This window comes from Leptosomus discolor, chromosome 15 (assembly GCF_034619465.1).
Source record: "Leptosomus discolor isolate bLepDis1 chromosome 15, bLepDis1.hap2, whole genome shotgun sequence".
NCBI lineage: Eukaryota > Metazoa > Chordata > Aves > Leptosomiformes > Leptosomidae > Leptosomus > Leptosomus discolor.
Genome location: NC_141405.1, coordinates 13,476,218 through 13,496,150, shown reverse-complemented (window position 1 = coordinate 13,496,150; position 19,933 = coordinate 13,476,218). Strand labels below are relative to the sequence as shown.

The 19,933-nt window shown below is 40.6% G+C and overlaps 1 protein-coding gene across 9 annotated transcripts in view; it reads right to left on the bottom strand.

Moving 5' to 3' along the window:
• The window catches only part of TNRC6C (trinucleotide repeat containing adaptor 6C), a 40,315-nt gene extending 21,725 nt beyond the window's left edge, over positions 1-18,590 (bottom strand). For 3 of the 9 annotated variants that reach the window (XM_086473881.1, XM_009961898.2, XM_086473882.1), the window contains exons 1-7: positions 16,202-18,590; positions 10,020-10,025; positions 8,179-8,388; positions 6,785-6,951; positions 5,481-5,561; positions 4,794-4,851; positions 4,453-4,598 (exon numbers count right to left, since the gene is read on the bottom strand). In XM_086473881.1, the coding sequence (XP_086330007.1) occupies positions 4,453-4,598; positions 4,794-4,851; positions 5,481-5,561; positions 6,785-6,951; positions 8,179-8,388; positions 10,020-10,025; positions 16,202-18,575 (3,042 nt within the window). In that variant the 5' untranslated portion in view covers positions 18,576-18,590. Of the gene's footprint in view, positions 1-4,452; positions 4,599-4,781; positions 4,852-5,480; positions 5,562-6,009; positions 6,115-6,784; positions 6,952-8,178; positions 8,389-10,019; positions 10,026-14,244; positions 14,249-16,190 lie in introns of all 9 variants that reach the window. The other 6 variants (XM_086473876.1, XM_086473875.1, XM_086473877.1 and 3 more) reach the window with 5 other exon arrangements.
• Positions 18,591-19,933: the final 1,343 nt, after the last annotated feature.

Here is a 19,933-nt window from a genome sequence, read left to right as displayed (position 1 = left end):
CGCAATCCATTATTTTTCAGGCTCCCCTTATGTAATAACTGTTTCCTAAGAGTAATCTTTTCTACCCAACCTTTTTGAAGCGACTCGACACAACTGTAAAATCCTACCGACGGTGGTATTTCCTTCTACAGTTATTCAACACAAAGCACAATGCTGGCACTCAACAATACATTACGTTTAGGACTTCAGAAAGTCTCTCACAATAGTCTCATGTACCAAACATGACAGAATGCAGGTGGCACTAATCAAAGATTTTTTTAGCCCTGTGAGATACGGACAATTTAGCAGAGGATTCCTGGACACTTTGGCAGTCACCTGCCCACAACCCCACTTCATGAATCAGAACGTCCCAACAGACAGATGTGAGACTGATGAATTTGCCAGAGGTCTTTGTACAAAGTCAGTTACAGAAGTAGTTAGTAGAAAATACACATTAATAACTTCTTAAAACAGAAAACCAACTTCTTCCAAAAGAGGAAGTTAAAAGTAATAAAATCTCACCTCAAAGTTAGTTCTCTTCAAATCTGACAGTAGTTAGGTATGGGCAAAATAAACTTACAGGAAACTCAATACTCAAAGAAGTACTCACCACTGGTATTTTTAATTTTGAAAACACGGGAATATGAAAGAAGTTTCAAAATTTGGAAGTTCAAAAAAGAAACGATCACTGGATCATAAGACGCAGAGATGGAGGAAAGAAGAGTAATTTAAAAGTCAACCTTAAAATCCTAATGATCACCATTTAATTGCAAGGCCTACAAAAGTGTTTCTACATAATGACAAAATATCCCATTCGTTATCTCAAAGACAAAACCCACTCACACTCACCAGAGAAAACTGGGATCAGAACATGAAGGATGAGGTTGAAAAAAACCCAACAAACACTATGTTCAAATTAGAAACAAGGAAAAAGTCTAGTCAGAATATTTCTGGAAGAACATGATTGCAGTCAACAAGCATCAAGGCTTGTAGACCTGGATTGCTCAATAGTAGAGAGGAAATCCTGATCAGTGAATAAGACGGTAGTGAAAAGGAGACTTAGTTTGTAAGTCAAGAATTTCACAGTCTGCTACACGCTCAAGAATTTGGGAGAAAGTTTGGAAGCAGCATCAGGGCAAAGACAGACAGGACTCTGATGGCAGTATGCGAAAAAGCATTAAAAAAAAAAGAGGAGAGCAAGAAGGAAAATAAGTCTGCCATGGAACTAACGGAAGCTCCACAGAAGGCAAGCTTGAGCTAATGCCAAAGCAGGCTGATGTTGCTTCTCTTCAAAAAGCTGCCCTGACTTTTGATCACATACAATGGTCCAGAGTTTAACAGTTGCATCTGACTATAGTGCAAAATTAAGTGACATCTCTGTATGGTTCAAGATTTTCAGTTACAGGGTGGTTGGTGCAAATCAGCAAACCACCACATTTTCCTTCTGAGCTCAGAAGAACACTCAATAGCTGCAGTGAGAACACACACCGAACTGGAGTCCCAGTACTCGGCAGCGGTACCCAAGCCAAATCCCTCCACTTTAAGAAAAGATCCTTGGAAGCACTCTGGACTTATTTCCAATTGTTTTAAGGATGCTTCTAGGAAAATTTTACATGCTTTTCCTACAAATTTGACAGCTCCAGAAGACATCAGGGAACATCAAGCAAACATGATAACTAAGTACAGTGTGCTTGCCACCAAGTATAAGATAATGTGGTTGAGATCCTGTATCAGGGTACTGCTAGGCTGGATCTTTACCTCCTCATAGCCACTGGATTTTCTCCCTTCTCCTCCTTTTATGGTGCTACAGGGCAAAATAACACCCTGAAAAATAATACAATTAACAAAGCACCAAGTGCCAAAGATTGACTCAGTGTGACACAGAACAGTATCTGCAGCAAGTGTTGAGGAACACGTGAAAGCAAACACTCAAACGTGATGCTTAGTTGCACAGACCACTACTAACCCAGAGAGAACAGGGAGTTCAATGGGTCCAGAAGCCTATGTCAGGGCTGGAAATTCTCTTTCCTCAAATGCATAAGGTTAAAAAAGAAAAAAAGTGCTGGCTTTACCTGTCAAGAGAAAATGCAGGAGAAAAATCGAGTCTCAACTCCAGTGAGCTGAGAGAATCAGCTGAGAAAGTGGCAGCAACGAGCACACTGAGCACACTAACCCGACTTACAACTTCACGAGGAGGAACTTCGCATAACTTTGCTGAAGACTCAGACAAGCCAAGCAAAAGGATAATGACTTGATAAAACAATAAGTAAAATAAGGAACGTTGGCTGGAGTGCTTTGGGCAGCTGTGGGGAGAGCTTGTTCACTGACCAAGGATGACCTGCGCAGGAAGAGACAGTCCCAGAATCATGCTCTGAAATAGTACCTCAAGGGGCAAAAAAGTTTTGGAAGAGTTGCTCTAGTAGCATGAGCTGTAAAACTGGAAAGAGCTTCTTGGGAAAAAATATCTATTCTTAGAGTAGCAAGTATATTTAATTCACTTTGCAAGTTGCTCAACACACTGATAGCTAACAAATACAGTTTGAGATTATCTCCTTTGTTATAGTAAAGTCACTGTGACAGATTATGCCTAGCCTGACAGATTTTTATTTGCTGTATGAATATTAATGATTGTAGTACTCTCTTCTCAATAGTTGTGTTTAACATATGTTTCCATAATTACGCATCATGCTGCACATAATGCACCTCTCTCTCTGGCAGTAATTTTACCACTCAAGATATTGTTACCCTTGGAAAGAAAAGGTTAACTGGCATGTGTGCATGAATTTTGTGACCTTCATCAGGAGAGAACCTTTCAATTAACATAGTCATTAAAGTTTGCCGTAAGCAAATAGATTTGCTGTAGCTAAGAATGAACTTTACATGGCAGGAAGAGAAAAAGAAGGAACAAGAGCCAGGCTCAGCCTTGCACTGTAGGAAATACACAATCTTTAGTTTGGTTTAGGGAACAATAACATAACGGACACTGCATCATTCCGTATTAGTAGGGAGCCCAGAAAGAACAAGTGTTATTATTTCCCCAAGAGCAGAAAAGCAGTTTTCTAATATATAACCTTTGAGGTAAACTGCCACGACACTTGTTTATGCAGCTCAGCATTCAAACTATCACAAAAACTTCTGATATGTAAGGACCCTCTAAAGCAAATTTTATATAGATGCTAATTTTTCCTTATTAATATAAATAACACATAATTATGTAAGATGCATTTGTGTTTAATCAAATTAACTTGTTTACAGTTTGCATCGTAGCAGCACTAAAACTCAGCAAACTGTTTAGACTGTGATGACAGCAGCAATAGTAACAGTTGTCATTAAAAGGTCAGTATTTATCAGATGCCCTAGCATAGCACCACGCTAATTCTCTTAGCGCAACACCTGGGAACCTGTCACAACACAATCCAGAACTTTAAGGATAACACTATAGCTAAAGCTGTAAGAAAACACAGGGTGGAGGACTGGGAAGATAATCGTTATTCAGGGTCGGTAGAGTTTTTAATACAGTCTGTGTTATCAAGACTAGATATCATTACTGTCTCACATCCTGTAAACAGCTTATGTAAAATGAATTGGTTTCAGCACAGTTTGCAAAAAGCACTGATTTCCGTGTTGAGAACCACCACCACCCATCTACCTGAACATTTCAAATAACCTGTGGAATAAAGAATGTCACCAGAGATTGTTCTTCCCTCAATAATTTTCAGGGAGATTCTGAGGTGATTTTGTAGGTGTAAGTCTCTTCGTAGGCCTCTCTGTCAGGTTGTAAGTCCCCTCTCCTACTGAAGATCTAGCTGCACTTTTTCTTACATCCTTTTCTTTAGTCGCTTTGAATCTTGGACACCACAAACTTCTGGAGCCTTATCCTTGGTCATTGGATGGTGCTGGAAAATTTGTCATACGTGATCACAGAAAAGGAAGCTCATCGGAGAAGCTATTTATGACTGTGTGTGCCTGCTCTTTGACTTAACAAAAATACCTCAGCTTCTCAGTCCTATTTAAGTTCTGAACTTTCACCAAAATCTTTAAGGAGCTCAAAACCAAACCAGGAATTAAGAGCATAATTCTTGAAGATTTTGGCCTTGGTCCTGCCTGATCATTAATTTGGGCAAGGATCACTGACTCTGTGGGCTCTTGCAGAGTGAAAGCCTTTCTGTACTCTGTTTCTTTTTTTTTTTTCCCCCATTTGTAGTTCCATTGCATTACTGATTCCTTAGCAAGTTTTCTTTTCAAGTGTAATATTGGGGATGACCATTGCTAATTTCTATGTGGGAATCAAATCATTGGTCGTTTCCGCAAAGATTAAATTCCCCACAAGATTAGAAAGAGAAGAATAAAGCAATACCTAATTATCTATCACATTCCTCTCTACAGCTTTCTAAACAGATAGTGGAAATCATCAACATTTCTACACTGCGTACAGTTTAGACCTGTGTATCACACTCCTATTTCTGAACCTACCTTGTCAAGGAAGGTGGGGCGGTCCATGGAAGACTCTTTGGAGATTGGTGGTGGGCGGCAGCCAAGGGGTTTGGTGACCATTCCGTTATAGTCGGTCACTCCCATTCCACGCTTGTCCATTTCCACCTTCTTTTCCAGCAGAGCACCTTCACAGAAAGGGGAAATATATCGAAAAAGGTGATGCAAAGACAGTGAATTTCCCAACAGTAGTTCAGAGAAGTAGGTCTTGCTTACAAAAGCAAAGTAATTATTATCCAATTGATCTGAGTAAGACCAAACTCTCATGCATGGTTCTTGCGTTGCTTTAAAGAAAAAAAAAAATTCGTTACAAAGGCACTTACTCATGGCCTGATCGAGATTCATATTGTTGCTCTTCAAGGCCTCTTCAGCTGGCTCTCTCTGTCAAAAATACAGATTATGTTAAGAGAAAAAGTAATCATGCTTATATGATTTCAAAGCAGACTGAGAAAACAGGTAAGTCTCTCAAATACTGGATTTAATGTTTACTCAGCAGCACAAATAATGTCTATGCACATTTTTTTTCTGCTTTCAGCAATTCTTGCAACAATTCAGTTACTTTCAGTTTGTCAAGTAAGTTTCAGTTCTACAAGGTCAAATCATACTGTCCTGTTCAAACGTCTTCTTGTTTCCTATGGACAACTTAAGTATCACACTATGATATGCCTTTCTCTAAAAAAATGAGCTATACTCTAATTTCACTTGTTTAATAAGGAACAGGAGAGGAATTATTACCAAAGTTCAAAGTAACACCTGTTGTTATAAAACTGAACTTCAAAAGATCTACAAAAGGTCATCACAGAAAGCGTATCATCGAGTCATCCCAGAGAGCTCTCTACTAGCTTACGGTAGATTTCCGCAACTAGAGTACGTGTCTAAATGCAGGTAACAGAACTGCTTCCTGGCCTGAAGAAGAGATTGAAGATCCTTTTGTAGCTACAGTCTGAAACACTGAAAGTCAGAGCTACAAAAGCTAAGCCACAGCTGTGCTAGCTATGAACACTACTCACAGGGAAGCCCATGTCTGTGAGCTGTTTAATCAGACGGTTCATGATCCAGGCCTCATCTTGCTTGCTAGATGTCTTCATGCCCTTAGTAAATAAACGGGAGATTCCATTAATGGTCTGGTTCCCATACTCATACTAGCGAGACGTACATAAAATACATGGTAAGTTTTTCTTATTAATAATACATGCTACTGAAAGATATATTAGTATATTAATTTAGAAAGTATTGAAGAACCCTCCGAACAACGTAACTACGATTCTCTTCCCCCACAAAGTGTATAAATTTTATCTCAGCTGGAAAGGTGTTCAGTGTACTATTTAGTATTTGATTTGCTGGCCACTGAATTAAAGCCACCTTTGAATTTACGTTTTTCATTTTAATCCTTGGCAGAAAAAATTAATGAAATAAAAGTTTCTGAAATAGTACAACACTTCCTGAAAAACATTCCCAAAAACAAGTTTGCAACCTTGAAGTTAAGAATGTTACTCAGTGAATTTTCTTAAAAACAAACAAGAGCGTCTAGATAAACACCTTTAAAAGATCTCTGTGCAGCTTTTCTATCACAAAATCCTTAAGAAGTCTCTTCCTTTCAGTTCTCCAGAAAGTACCAAGGGACAAGCGTGGATTTGTTTTGGGCTGCGGACAGTACAAGAAACAACCATACTTGATCAAATCACTGGCCTAACTGTTGGCTAATGGAATAACAAAACAAACTGCCTAAATGCATTCCCAATTCCTTTAAGTTACAGCCTGGCCTTGTCCTGAAATCAAGACTGCGCAACAGAAAACTTCCTAACATAACCGTCTACGTTCTGCTCGAGTGCGGCATTAACACGAGTTTGCTTTGTTCTCGTACCAGTACACACCTTACAACTACCCGTTTGTTCCTCACAAATAGGAAACAGTTATTTTTTTGCTGAATCACTTCATCACAAACTACTGTTTGCTTTTCTACCACCATGAAAGGTGTCTGAAAGCCCCCTTAACACCTTTTTTGTTTCTGTTAACACACTATCATTTCTTTAGAATACATGGCAGCTTATAAAACTTACGAGAAAACAAAAGCAACAGCAACACAACTCCCGAAGCATCTGACACGCTTAAAATCAAAGATTTCCTGTTTTCCCCTGGAAACAAGGTAGGCTGTACTTGAACCACTGTAGTGGCAAGCAGTGTTTGTGTTCAGGTGTTAGAGGTCTAATTTAAGAGTACAGGTATAACGCAACAGAAAATTTGTGACAGCTTATTCTAGAAATGTTATCCTAATTCCACTCTTTTCTAGAGAGTATCTCTGTTTTTGTCTTACCTTTTGAAGTCCTTTCTTCGGGGCGTTCCCCCAGGAATTACAGGAGGAGCTGCTCTCTTGTGAAGCAGTATTATTCCACATATCTCCTTCTTCATCTTCCCACTGACTAGTACTGAGATTCACTTCATCCCCACCACTGCCCCAGCCTTCTTGCATAGATTTTGAAGCTGGAGGGAAAGCAAAGGAGGAGAAGAAAAATCTTATTCAATTTCCTGCAAATTTTACAGAAATATCCTTTTATGCCATATTCAGCACACTAACATTTGAGGACTTTCAAGAGAGAGAGGTTCATCAAGTAGCTTAATTAGTATAAAACGATAAGGATGTCTTCTCTGAAGCTAGCAAAAAAGAAAAGTTCTCTAAATATTTTATAGAAGAAAAAGTCCAGCAACAGCAAGTCTTGCCTTTTCCTGAACAAATAAGATCTGTGGTCATGGTCATTCCAGTCTCCTAGGAACACGGAACCAGAAGTATGACCACACACTTGTTAAGTGCTATTTTGCTTTCAATGAATCTCACCATTTTAGCTGCCACATTCTTCCAACGAACAAAACCAAATTTTGAGGTCATTAACGGTCAGAAACTCATTCCCATCTCAGATGAAGGGAATCTGAAAGGAGGCACACAGGCTGCAAGGAATACTTTAAATTCAGTGACGAGGTTGTGTCACCTCATTCCATTTTATTCTGTTTAAAGCTGGGATTACTCATGTTAAGACCTCTCACTCCTCTTAGGTTTTCTGGGCCTTCTAACTATCTCTCAGTATAGTATTTTGCAGGAGTGAAACTTAAACTTCCACACACAGCCAGGACAGAAGTTTAAACCAAGCACTGTAGCCTTCAGGGCATTTAGAGATGGAGCATTTCTATGAAATAACACTAGTTAGGACTCGCGAAGCAGTAGTAGCTCAGGGTGTTCCTGAACCTGTGAACAGTTTTAATAGCTGAAGAAGATATCCACTCCCTCGGTTATCCGAATAGCGAGGTTATGACTAGTCATTCTCATGTGTTGTGTCTCCTACCAGAATCGATCCTACCTTGACTGAGCTCAGTTGCTTCTCATCCCAATACAGGTTTCTTTTAGGCACCATGGGGTAAGTACTATTCACGTTCTTCAGCAGTGTCACAGTTTCCGGTATCTCTACTACACTGCTTTCAAAGCACACAAAGGTACTCTAAGGAATACCTTTAAATTCACTGGAACAATGCATTATACTCCTATTTTTATATGAATTTGGTGTCTGGAACATCAATATTTTGAGGATGAAATTATTAAGACAGTCTCTGATTTAAATGCACAGAAAACCAGAAGCGCTGTTTAAAAATACTGGCAGAAACAAACACACTTTGCCTTTTTTCCCCAACCTCTTACGACGGTGACATCCACGCACGTACCTGGTTTGCACAGTGCTGGGGCAGCAGCTGGAGCATTTGTTCTTCCGTATGTCCCTGCGGACTCGGCAGGATTATCTCCCCACCCTGTACCACTGCTGGGGGGTTTCCCCCATGCTGAAGTGCCATTATCAACTGCAGCAGAAGGGGATGACGGCTCTCCCCAAGAAGCTTCGGTCTTTGTGTGGACAGTAGGCATTTCTCCCCAGCCTGCTGAAGCAAGGGGAAGGAGAGAAGAACAGTGATCAGAGGAAAAGTTTCTTTTGGCAATAATTTCAAAGATGGACATGTTACTGAAGTGTTTGTCTGGAAAGAGCATGAACCAGTAAGTGGACACTGATTCTAATTAAGCATATTAAAAAAAAAATCCCTTTGATTTGGTCTCAAAAGCCTTTTTCTTAATTGAATACGAATGCCAAGTTGTCAAGACAGAAGAGTATTTTTTAACACAGCCAGGAGCAGTCAGGCAGCCACGTGAGCACCAGATCTCGTCCCAGGGGAGCAGTTGCTTACATTGTGACTTCTCAGGGCAGCCAAACAGGCTTGGGGAGCACAGCAGCCGTGTGGGCATTCAGGAGACCAGGACCCAAATCCGAGTTGGGTCTTGCTTCACTGAAAGATTGTAAGCTATTTAATTCAACTATTTACAAACTATCAAATCTCTTTTCTCATGCCCTACAAGTAAAATGATATTTGTTACCACCTTCAACGTAGATTCTGCATGTTGTACGCACTCCTTAAAGCTTTTATTACAGCTCGTGGTTGACTTGACTGTGTTCCCTACGTATCCCTTCATCACTGAGCCTCTAATTATAATAAATATGATTTTTAAGGGGAATTAGACAAGACTGCAGTTAGAATCGTCAGTCAAATCATGAGGAACGGCAGATAGAAGTAATTGTTTTCCTACAGAGTATTATTTTAACTCACCGAAAGACGTAAGCTACTATAAAGAAACAGTCTTAGTCTGGCTTGGCTTGAATCTAATGCTCTTAAATCCATATGACACTGATTTTAGCACTGAGGTTGAACGTGCCAGGAACAGCCATATAGCTTCCGAGTCCTAAAGAGCAACACTGACCAACACAGCAAAAGCGTAAATTTAATTTAAAGTGACCATTACCTCTTTTTAAAGGTCTTTTTAAAAAGTTTGTTTCTGAAGTGACAGATTTGGATCATAGATGGAGTTCAAGGTGCTTTTTTAAAATATATCAAATAGACAGACAGGTAACAGGCAAGAACACACAATTTTTTATATATACCTGATATTAATCTATTTTCCTACAATTATCACAAAAAGCATTCAATTACGTGACAACCGAGATCTCAACAAGCACTGCAGAATTCAGTCTGCTTAAGCCTTCCACTGTTAACTAGGCTGCTAATTCAGGAACTCATTCTCTTTTCATTGGAGGTGAGTATTATCAAGTCCAGGTATTTTATTTTGACCAACTCTTGCCCTGCTGAATCTGTAACTTCTGGCAGCTCACAACATGGACCCAGATCTGGTAAGAAAGAAACTTGGTTTTGCTACTGATCAAAAAAGAGCTTAATTTCTGTTTTCAGCCAATTTTTTATAATTTAAGGACTAGATGCCTACTTTGCTGCAGCACTATTTCTTTTTTTGCTTCCCAGTGCTATCTGTAAAAATACTCTGGAAAGGTTTCAAAGAGTAGAAACAACATTTTTTTACACAATCTGACACCAAAAGCAGGTAGACAATGACAAGGAAGTTGCCACTAAAGAACTTTATTCATGAGTACCTTGAAACACACTAAACTAAGCAATTTCATGGAGCAACAAGGATTTGCAGAACTTCATGATTTCAACAGAATTTCTCTTACTAGAAACTGCAGGCAATGTACATCACCAATAATAAGTCAAACACTGGCTAGCAGAGAAAAAAATTCCTTTCAAATAGATGGGCTCATCTCTACCCACCGTCCCAGTGTTACTGTGTTACATACTTATTTTAGGCTCTATTTCTTAAAGCAACTGCAGTTCCCTCAGATACCGATAAAAGTGCATACGACATAACACACATCCAAACCAAGCCGACATGTTCAGGAACATGCAGCTTAATAAAGCTCCTTCACTATCAGCAAGATTCATTGTGTTTTAAAACACACTCCTCAACCCAAAATTCCACTGTTTCATTAAATCGATTTCCATTTGATCAAAAATACTGTGTTCTAAGCTCTATCAACGTATCTTAAATTTCTGATTATTTAAAGTGTGTACAGAAGACAAACTTGCAGACACACACACGTAGGTATACACATGAACCTCTACTTAACATGAGAACTTCCTTGGTATTGCACCCAAAATTCTTGCTCGAGCTTTCCGCTTGCCTCTTTAAGCCAACTTTATTTAAGGAATGCTTTATCTGAATTTCTGCCTCACTACTTAGGAGACAACCTTGTCAGACAACTGTGTGTATTTAATCATATTGGCATCTGAAAAGATTAACTGCAGGCAAATGAAAGGGAAAACAAAACATCTCTACAGCACCAACTAGAATACAAATACAAATTAAAGAGAGTGCAGAATACTAATATTTCCTTGAGTTCACACAGCCTATACTGGAACCTCTAAGTAAGCCGATTTATAAAATTAACCTTAAAACACAGTTCATATATTGAAAAGACAAAGTGTGCTAGGTTGTAGAGCAAAAACTCAAAAGAACTGGTCCTTCCGTTGCTCTTTACTACAAATTCAACAACACTGATTAAAGACCACAGATGTGTAACGTCCAAGTTATTTTGAGTTAAGTGCTTTAAATGCGCTGAGCAGTAAATAATACGGGATTACAAATAACGAGGGAGCTGGCCTTTACTGAAAGAGAATACTTGCAAGTACATAAAAGCAAACAAACAATTCAACTAGAAGTTTTAAAAACTATCTTAACAGATCAAATTAAGTGCAGGAAATGAGTAAATAAAACCTGAAGGCTGCTGGAGAAGTAACTTGCGCACTGCAAAAATTAACCTGCGTCTAAATTCCACAGTATTTCTTAATTACGAACCTGTTTTCCCCTCTGTGTTAAGCACCTGCTGTCTTAAGGTTACTACCTCTGTGCTGCCTTTTAATGAATCCATGAGACTCTTATTTTAGAAACTTAAAAAGGTGAACTTAAGTTAGATTTTTGAATGAATGATGCAAAATTCTGCAGGTGAAAGACGACATTTTCTTTGTATTCTCCAAGGGACTTTTGAACAAGGTTTTTCCTCAGTTTTTAAAACAACCCAGTATGCTGGTATAGACACAGGTGGAGTATTAGTTCAAAGAGTCTGCAGTCCCAACAGCTTGCCTCTGGTAGCATGATGCTTTCCAGTACTATCGTTCATATATATACACACACCCCCCTTGCAATAAAGTGTGTATGTACATATATATACACGCTCACATATATATATGTATACCACATATACACCCCCACCCCCACCCCCTTTGTAATAAAGGCAGCTCACAAACAGCGTTACAGTGAGTTGAATGAAAGAGAGAAGCTACTTTCATGTTCCTTTACACAGCTGTTTGGAAGGAAAACACACTGGTCTCAAAATCTGAACCTGCCTAACCTTTTCAAAAATTCTGCTCAGAGAGAACCTATTATTTTCTGTATGAAAATAATATACATTTAGGCTTTCCTGAGGAAAAGCTCCATGCCTTAAAAAACACCCAGATCTGCATGAATGTTGTTCTGCAGCAGAATGAGCTTCGTTAAACGGTTCTTTGGCAAGAAAGTGAGGTTTTAATACTGAAGTTTTTAAACACTGTTAGAATTGCAAGAAACAAAAAGATCACAGTGAGTAATAAACATGGACACATTGGCAGAGCTTTGTTTTATAGAAATAAAAACATAATTAACATTGGGCCCCAGCCAACAGGAAATCCTCAAGGGAAAGTGAAATGTTAACTAAGCTGTGGCAGCAGGATGCAGTTGTTTTCCCTCAAAATATCCCTACAGCCATTTGGATGGCAGAAATTGTTTTCCTTGAAGTTGTTTGGTCCGTGACAAACACCAGAGCGTATGACTACAATACAGGCAAACCAAAATATTAGAACCTTATGTAGATGAAAAAGGAAGAAATTGGGTAGAAAGGAGACTGTTTACTAAATAGTCACCAGTTAGTCTGCTAATAATAGAAAAGAAACAAGCTATAGATGGGGATGTCGTGTAAGAGGGAGATGTTATGTATATATTTAAGAGTCACCTGTAACCCTTAACCTTTCAAGTCTTCATTTTCTGAAAGGCATTCCAGTTCACGTGGCGCATCTCTTACCTTCCTGTACCACTCAGCATTAGGGAAGCTCTTACTCGGCTTTCAGCAATGAGCTCAACCTTGGGCGAGGGCAGGTTTCTCAGCAGCACCTGGCTGTCCCCCAGAACCTGGCTGTTAGAGAGCTGAGCACCCACCACAGGATTTTAGGTTTTTCCATGAGCATCCTAAAGGAGCTCAAAGCTGATGTGGTTTCAAATCCGTTCTGATGAAGGTTCAAAGTAAGGAAAACGCATCACTTCCATTCTCCGTTCCACACAAATTACGCGCCATGAACGACACATAAGCCACCGCTGAGACAACGGCCCAGGGTTACAAAAACAACAGAGAGATGTCGAGAGTTTTTGGAATTTAGACCTTGTTCAGTTTTTTAAAACTTAAGCCCCTTGCTCTCTAGGAATCACAAAGACCTTAATTTTCGACCTAAAATCTCCACAGGGAAGCCTACGTTATCTTTTGTTGTTCCTTTTCTCAGCTGGAGGACGGGCGGTTGGAACCCTGCCAGGCTCTGCCCACCTAGTGGGAACAGAAGAGCATCAAGCCCATCCTCAGCATTTGGAGGAAGGATCTGGTGCCGCTTGTGATCAAAAAAATCTCTCTTTTCATCATCCCTGTTTGCAAAACCTTTTCTCACTTTTTATTCCCCTTGTTGCAAGAGTTAAAAGTGCTACTCAGAAATCATGCACAAGTAATTTAGATAAAAATTGAATCTAAATCAAAACCACTAGCTTTCTGTTCGTCTTTCTAAATAACCCATCAGTGGTTTTGGGAGCAAGCTCCTACAACCAGAAAGGACTATGTTTTTATCACATTATCCATCCGTCTGTTTGGTTTTTTTCTTTTTAAGTAGAAAAAGAAAACTCCTGAGAGCATTATGCATTTTCATCGAGGGTATAGCAACATCTGCTTTCCATCAATAGCTTTTAAGTTCTGTATTCAAAGAATTTTGAGAACTTCTGGGGATGGGTGACAACTGAATAACAAGACTGTAACTTGGCCTCTATTTCTAAACTAACACAGTATAAACTCAAAACCCCAAAGGTACTTCTGCTCCTTTGTAAACAGGTAACTAGTGCTGTATAGCAAAATTTAAATCCACTTCTTCGCTTTCAGGATGTGCGACTGTGCCATCTTGCAGCTATGCCACACTTCCCTACTTATACAGGAACAGAATCCGTGATTCCTTATTCACGATACTTGCTGAATAACAGGGAATCATAAAAACGATGGGCAAAGCACGTCACGACCCATGCAGAAGAGAAAACGTCGGTGGTAGCTAGGTTAGTTCAAGTGTTTTAAGATTTTAGATGAGCGCTTAACCTGTGCCCTATGACACAGCCTTTAATTACACAACCATGTTTTGCATGGCAATACTGCACCTGGGAAAGAACAGTTGTTGGACAAAATTTGGTTGTGGATTACAGAAGTCTCCTGGCTACAGGATTCTTGTCGCCCTTACTGTAGAGGTTGGGAATGCATAGCCAATGGGACAGGGAATTGGAGTAGGAAAAAATAAGGTTAAACAGCACGACAACAAACCGCAAGCCCATGTCTGTGTCGTAGGAAAGCCGCTTGTTACTCGCTTCTCATCTTTTAGCTGTCCCAGATGGGACATGATTTGTAGATGTTTTAAGTCTCTGTAAATTTCCACAAAGACCAACAGGATATTGCTCTACAGCTGCTATGTGCTATATGCAATGTTAAAAATAGGTCTCCTGCACTTTCCACGGGGAAGCTAATAGGGTCACTTTAAATTACGGTTTTTGTGCTCTCTGTGTAAGATAAGCACAAGACTAGCCCCTCTCAGGCACAGTTAAAAGCAAAGATGGGCATAACAGAAAGACACAGGGGACTGGCTCCTAGCTTCCATCCGCAGATTAGACAATAATCCTTCAAAACAATTCCACGTATGGCCTTTATATCGGTACCTATGTACACAACTGTAAGCCTATGCAAGCAAAAATACCCAAAAGGCCTAACTTATGCCCTCAATCGTTTGATCCAAACTGTATTTTAAATTGTCTTCACTATTACTCAGATACCCTCCTTCTTGCATGCTGCTTAAGTATATCCTGAGAGTTGGTTTTGCTTTAGTAGCTCAGAATCTTTCTAATTAACATTTTTGCAAGATGCACAATATTGCCATTTTAACCTAGTCATGTGGTAGCTGAGTGGATGGTTACAAATTAAGAAGCCGTTCGCTGACTGCAGAAACATACTACTTCAAAGAAACCCTTCCTTTGCTACCATCTATTCTCCAGAGGAATCGCCGCAAATTAATACCAGTTTTTAAATTTCATTTTCAAAATCTGAAGGACTCATAACAGTAATTTCTCTGCAAGGTGTTAGATTATTTGAATAGCATTAACAATACACTGCTGTATATGAACACTTTTAGAAGCATCAGTGTAACCACCCAAAAATCAGCTTAACAAAAAAGCCAACCAAAAAACTCCACCCAAAACCCCACTTCCATGGTATCTCCACTCCAATGCAGAAACTTGAATTGTCAGTTTCGTGGGTAAAGTTTCGAATATGGATGAAACAAGTTTAAGGTATACGAATTATAGATCACATATGCTGGACTGACCTAGTACAAACCTATTTAAAGATTTCACCTTCTGGAACACATATCATTCTATTAAAATAGATACTCTCAACTGTTAAAATATTTGACCAGAGCAGGAAAAATGAGACTATTTTTACAGAGACATTACAGTAAGTCTGAATTATTTCAAAACATCAAAAGAGAAAAATGATGGAAATAAGAGAAGTAAAACAAATCCCACTTGGAGAAAAACATGGTTAAAAAGTCAATATTTAGCCATGACCAAGACGAAACAAAAACTTGGAGAAAAAAAATCAGATTAAGAATTTCAAAGAGCATTGCAAGATTAGATTTATTTTGAGAAGTCTGTAGTCATGATATAAAGCAGGGCTGCTACTATCATTTAGTTAAATACCTCTCCCCTAAGCATTTTCCTGATTTTTTTTTTCCTCATTTTTATTCCTTGCTGCTTGTCTACAACAGTACCTTGTCTTCGATTAGAAAAAAATCCTAGATGCCTAAAAATTTGTCTTTGGAACACAGCTGAATTTAGAATAACTTTTCCCAGCCACCCTGAATATTAACATCTTAAACCAATCCAGCTTTATGAGAATCACATAAAAGTCCAGGATACTACCCATGCTTGAGACCTCAAGTATGGAAAAGAACCGTTTCTTCATAAAAGACAACAAACAGGAGACAGAGAAAGAGCAACACACTAGATTCGTGCAACTGTTAAAAACCATCTGTTGCCAAGAGATATGGTTTGCAGGAAAGAAACAGATGCATACTGTCTAAAAAGAACATAGACTCAGCAGTGGCAACAGAAGACAAATAAGAGACAAAAGGTTAGCAAAAAGACCCCAAACTCTCAAATGGTTGAATTAAAAGAAGGTGCCAAGTAACTGTGGAAGAGCTGACAAGATAGGTAAGCATCAACAAGCTAAGGACCTAGCTCGTTAGTGACCAGACATTGCTTCAAGCCTTTCTTATGTTCACCCGGGTTACGGAAGCCTGCGTGTCAGGTTCTGTCCTCAAGACAAGTTAACACCGCTTCAGAGTAAATGAATAAACTTACTCTGTGACAGAAATACAGGATTTCTATCTTTGATGCATAACTACACACTGATCAGGCCAAATAAACAGCACTTGGTAATCAGTACTGGTATAAAAGTATCTTATAAAACTGTTTTCATACCTGGACCAAGCAGCGGGGACCGGTTCGGCTGGGCACTTGACTGGTGCGATGGCTGAGGTTCAACCATATTTGTGTTGATAATGGTGCTAGTGGTGGTGGTATTGGTTGTGGTACTGCTCTGAATTATAGGATTATTTCTATCCCACATATTTACAGTCTTGTTGTTGTTGTAATTTGGGTCGCCCCAAGCTGAGGTACCATCATCGATTTCCATCTTGCGGCGAATGGACGGTGGAGATGGCTCTTCCCAGCCAGTTGCCTCACAGTTCTCTTTTTGTTTGGCTGGCACTGGCCCACCAACCCACCCTGACCCCGTCTGTTTTACAGAAGCAGCTCCTCCCCAGTTACTCACATTGTTGTCCTGGGGTTTATTAGCCCAATTTTGTTGGGGGCCTGGCTTTAAAGATTCCCCCCAACTTGTACCTGTATTAGCCTTGCTGTTTGTGCCATTTCCCCACCCACTGGTCCCAGACCTTGTGGAATCATTCCAACCAGACCCTGATCTATTGTCAGAATCCCATCCAGATCCATTCTTCTTCCCATCACCCAAGTGTCCAGGAATAGATGATGAATCTGTCCAATCTCCACCTCCTGAAGTCCAGCTTGGATTTGATTTCTGTCCATCTCCCCAGTTTTGAGATTTGGGTTTCTGAGGTTCACCCCAGGTAGGTGATTTGTCCTCCTGATTTGCGGTCCCACTCCAAGCGTGGCCGCTTTTGGCAGCAGCAGCATTATTAACAGTAGTAGAGCTTGCTGACTCTCCCCATCCCCCTGGGCCATTTGGTGCTTTGTTGTTATTGTCTCCCCAACCTGTATTTGTTGGAACAGCTGCCGGTGGAGAGTTGACCCACCCAGATACTGAAGAGGTATTTGTACTGTTCATGATGGACCCATCGTTCTTCCCCCCTGAGTTTGAAGATTGAGTAGCTGCACAACCCCAGGCCTCTGTTCCATTGTCATTCTTTCGTTCGGACCTTGGGGACTCTTCAAATTCCCAGGCAGTGTTTTGCTTCACAGGGGTCTGTCCCCACCCCGTATTGGACAGGACCCTGGGGTCAAGGTCATTTCTTGGCAACTGAACTTGCCCTTGGTCTATCATCCCTTTGTCTCTCCTCCTGCCCTCTCCAGCCCCCTCCCTCCCAGTACTGCCTTCATTTTGACTCCCACCGCTGTCGTTACTTCCTTCGCTAGCTGTGGTGCCAGATGCTGCAGCTTTGGCCCAAGAGTTTATTTGTTCATTGCCCTGCTGCATGGCAGGATTCGGACTGGTAACACTAGAGCTATCCCACCCTGTTGATCCTTTCCCATTGATGTCACTACTGGAATGCTGGTTTGGGGGCTTGCCCCATTCACCGTTCACACCGTTACTGGTGCTACGGTTGGGGTGGCCCCAAGCTCCAGAATGCATACTACCAACACTGCCGTTGCCACCGCCCCTGCCCCACGGTAGTACCCCAGGACCAGAAGGAGGCCCCGAATCCCACGCGCTCGCTCCATTTCCTTCCTTTTGCACAGCACTGCTGGATCCATTTTGTTTAGCACTTAATGCTGAGTTCACAGTGTCTCCATTCCCCTGACTGAACCCAGAATTGCTGTTTCCTGTGGCAGGATTACCTGGGGACATCCCCCACACTGAACTGCCCATTCCTTCACCACTGCCCCCGCTGACTTGAGAAACTGATGTTCCGTTAGCACCAGGAAGGCCTTGCAGGTGGGGCGGGATGATGGCCCCCATACCAACAGCCATCCCCCAGTTCGGCAGTCCATTTGTCTGCATTGCATTGATAGGGTTTGGTGAAGAGTTCATGGGGTTAGTGTTATTTGGTCCATCAGTGTTAAGGTTCTGAGGTTGTACGCTGAAAGACACATTCTGAGAAGTGGACGTTTGTGGTTCTGTGCTCTCTTGCGGCAGCAAGTTTCCCCAAGCACCTAAGGTGCCTGTTGGGTTCCCATTCTGGTTGCCCATGTTCTGACCTATGGCACTGACTGGACTGCAAATACTGGAAGGGTTGCCTGCTCCCACAGTTCCTTCATGTCCAAGTACAGGCCAGGCAGCTGGATTGGCATTAGGGTTAAGGTTAAGATTAATGCCAGCATTTGAGTTGGAAGCACCCCAGCAGTTCTGACTTCTACCATCTCCCATCATGTTGTCCATCTTTCCATCCCCACCACTGGCAGAGCAGTGAGCTAGGCCAGAGCTGGAGCCCGCAGCCACGCCCCACACTCTGGCCGAGTTGCCGTTACCGTTTGCTCCACCAGCTCCAAGGGCACTCTGGTTAGAAGTGCTTTGGACGAGTGCTCCGTTGGCGCCATTATTGCCATTAGTTTTCTTTGTATGTCCAGTGAAGTTGCCTTGGGCACTCCCTGTAGCCATGCTACTGTTCTCTGAGCCACAGTTGGAGGCAGAGTCAGTGTCTGTAGTACATTCTGAGGCAGACTCAGTCTCAGCTCCGGTAATGGAAGGCCACGCTTCCTTGTCAGTCCTGTCTATTATCACTTTATCCCAGCTGCAGTTGCCTTCACTCCTGAAAGCGGGCTGCTGTCCCCAGTGGGAATTCTCATAATGGTCTCCCAATCCACTGTGGCTGAGATCTGAAAGGATCCAACAAGGTTAAAAATGAGTCCACTGTTCAAGCACTGCAAAAGCCCACTATTAAGTATTATTTTACATTGCTAGTTACAACACTGCATTCTGCTAAAGTTTAGAGTACATTCTCTAACATAATACAGCAATTTTCCTCACTACAATAAAGCACGATGCTCATATTTAGGGTTTTTTTTTTTAAATCTGGCAAAACTTTCAATTAAAATAATGGAACAATTCAGTTTTAGAACAGAGCAACAAAAGTGTTTTGTATCCCTTAGTATACTAGTAAAAATAATAAGCAGGCAATAAATAAGGACAGCAAATACACTAAATCTATGTGAGAAATCTAAAAAGCAAATTTGGAAAAAATGCTGAAGAGTATCTAGCAGACTTACCATTTATTTTGACTCAATTCTCATTCTCCAGAACAAAGAAAGAGCATTCAATAAAAAATGTAAAATGTCTGCCTGCCATTAGACACTACATGCATACCCACATCACACTCAACACACTAAATTCATACTCCATTTAGGTTTTCAACCCTTCCTGTAAATAAAGAAACAAATATGGACCACCATGTTTATATTCAGTGTCAATTACACATTTAACCACCACTACTGTAACTTACATTCTAGCAGAGAACTTGGCCATTTCTAAGTAGCAGACAGTTTTGTAGAGAAACTTCTCTCTTACAGGATATACATGCAGTTTAAATATTCTTTTGCACTTGCACATGCAGTCCAATTTCTCCCAAACCCAATGAAAATCAACGCTATGTTGTACAGATACTCAGAAAACAGGCTTTCCAGAGGACCGCCCACATCCTCACACATGGGACACTGTTGCTTGCTAGGGTGCAAACTTGAACAGGAAGACACAACACTTGTCATGCTAACAACTCAAGCTTAGCTCCAGTTTTTGCATTTCCTTTCCATCCTGATTGCTCTCTACAAGATTTCTAGTACAGATTACTCCTTTTAGTTGCTTTTGATGGGAATTTTATAGCAAGTAATTCAGTCTGATCCTGGGGATACGTACTAGAGACGACTTGCAGAACAGTTCCTCTTTGTTGTCCAAGTAAGGGGAAAGTTACAAATTTTGGATGACTTATTTTTACATGCTGTAAATCTGTGGAAACATGACTT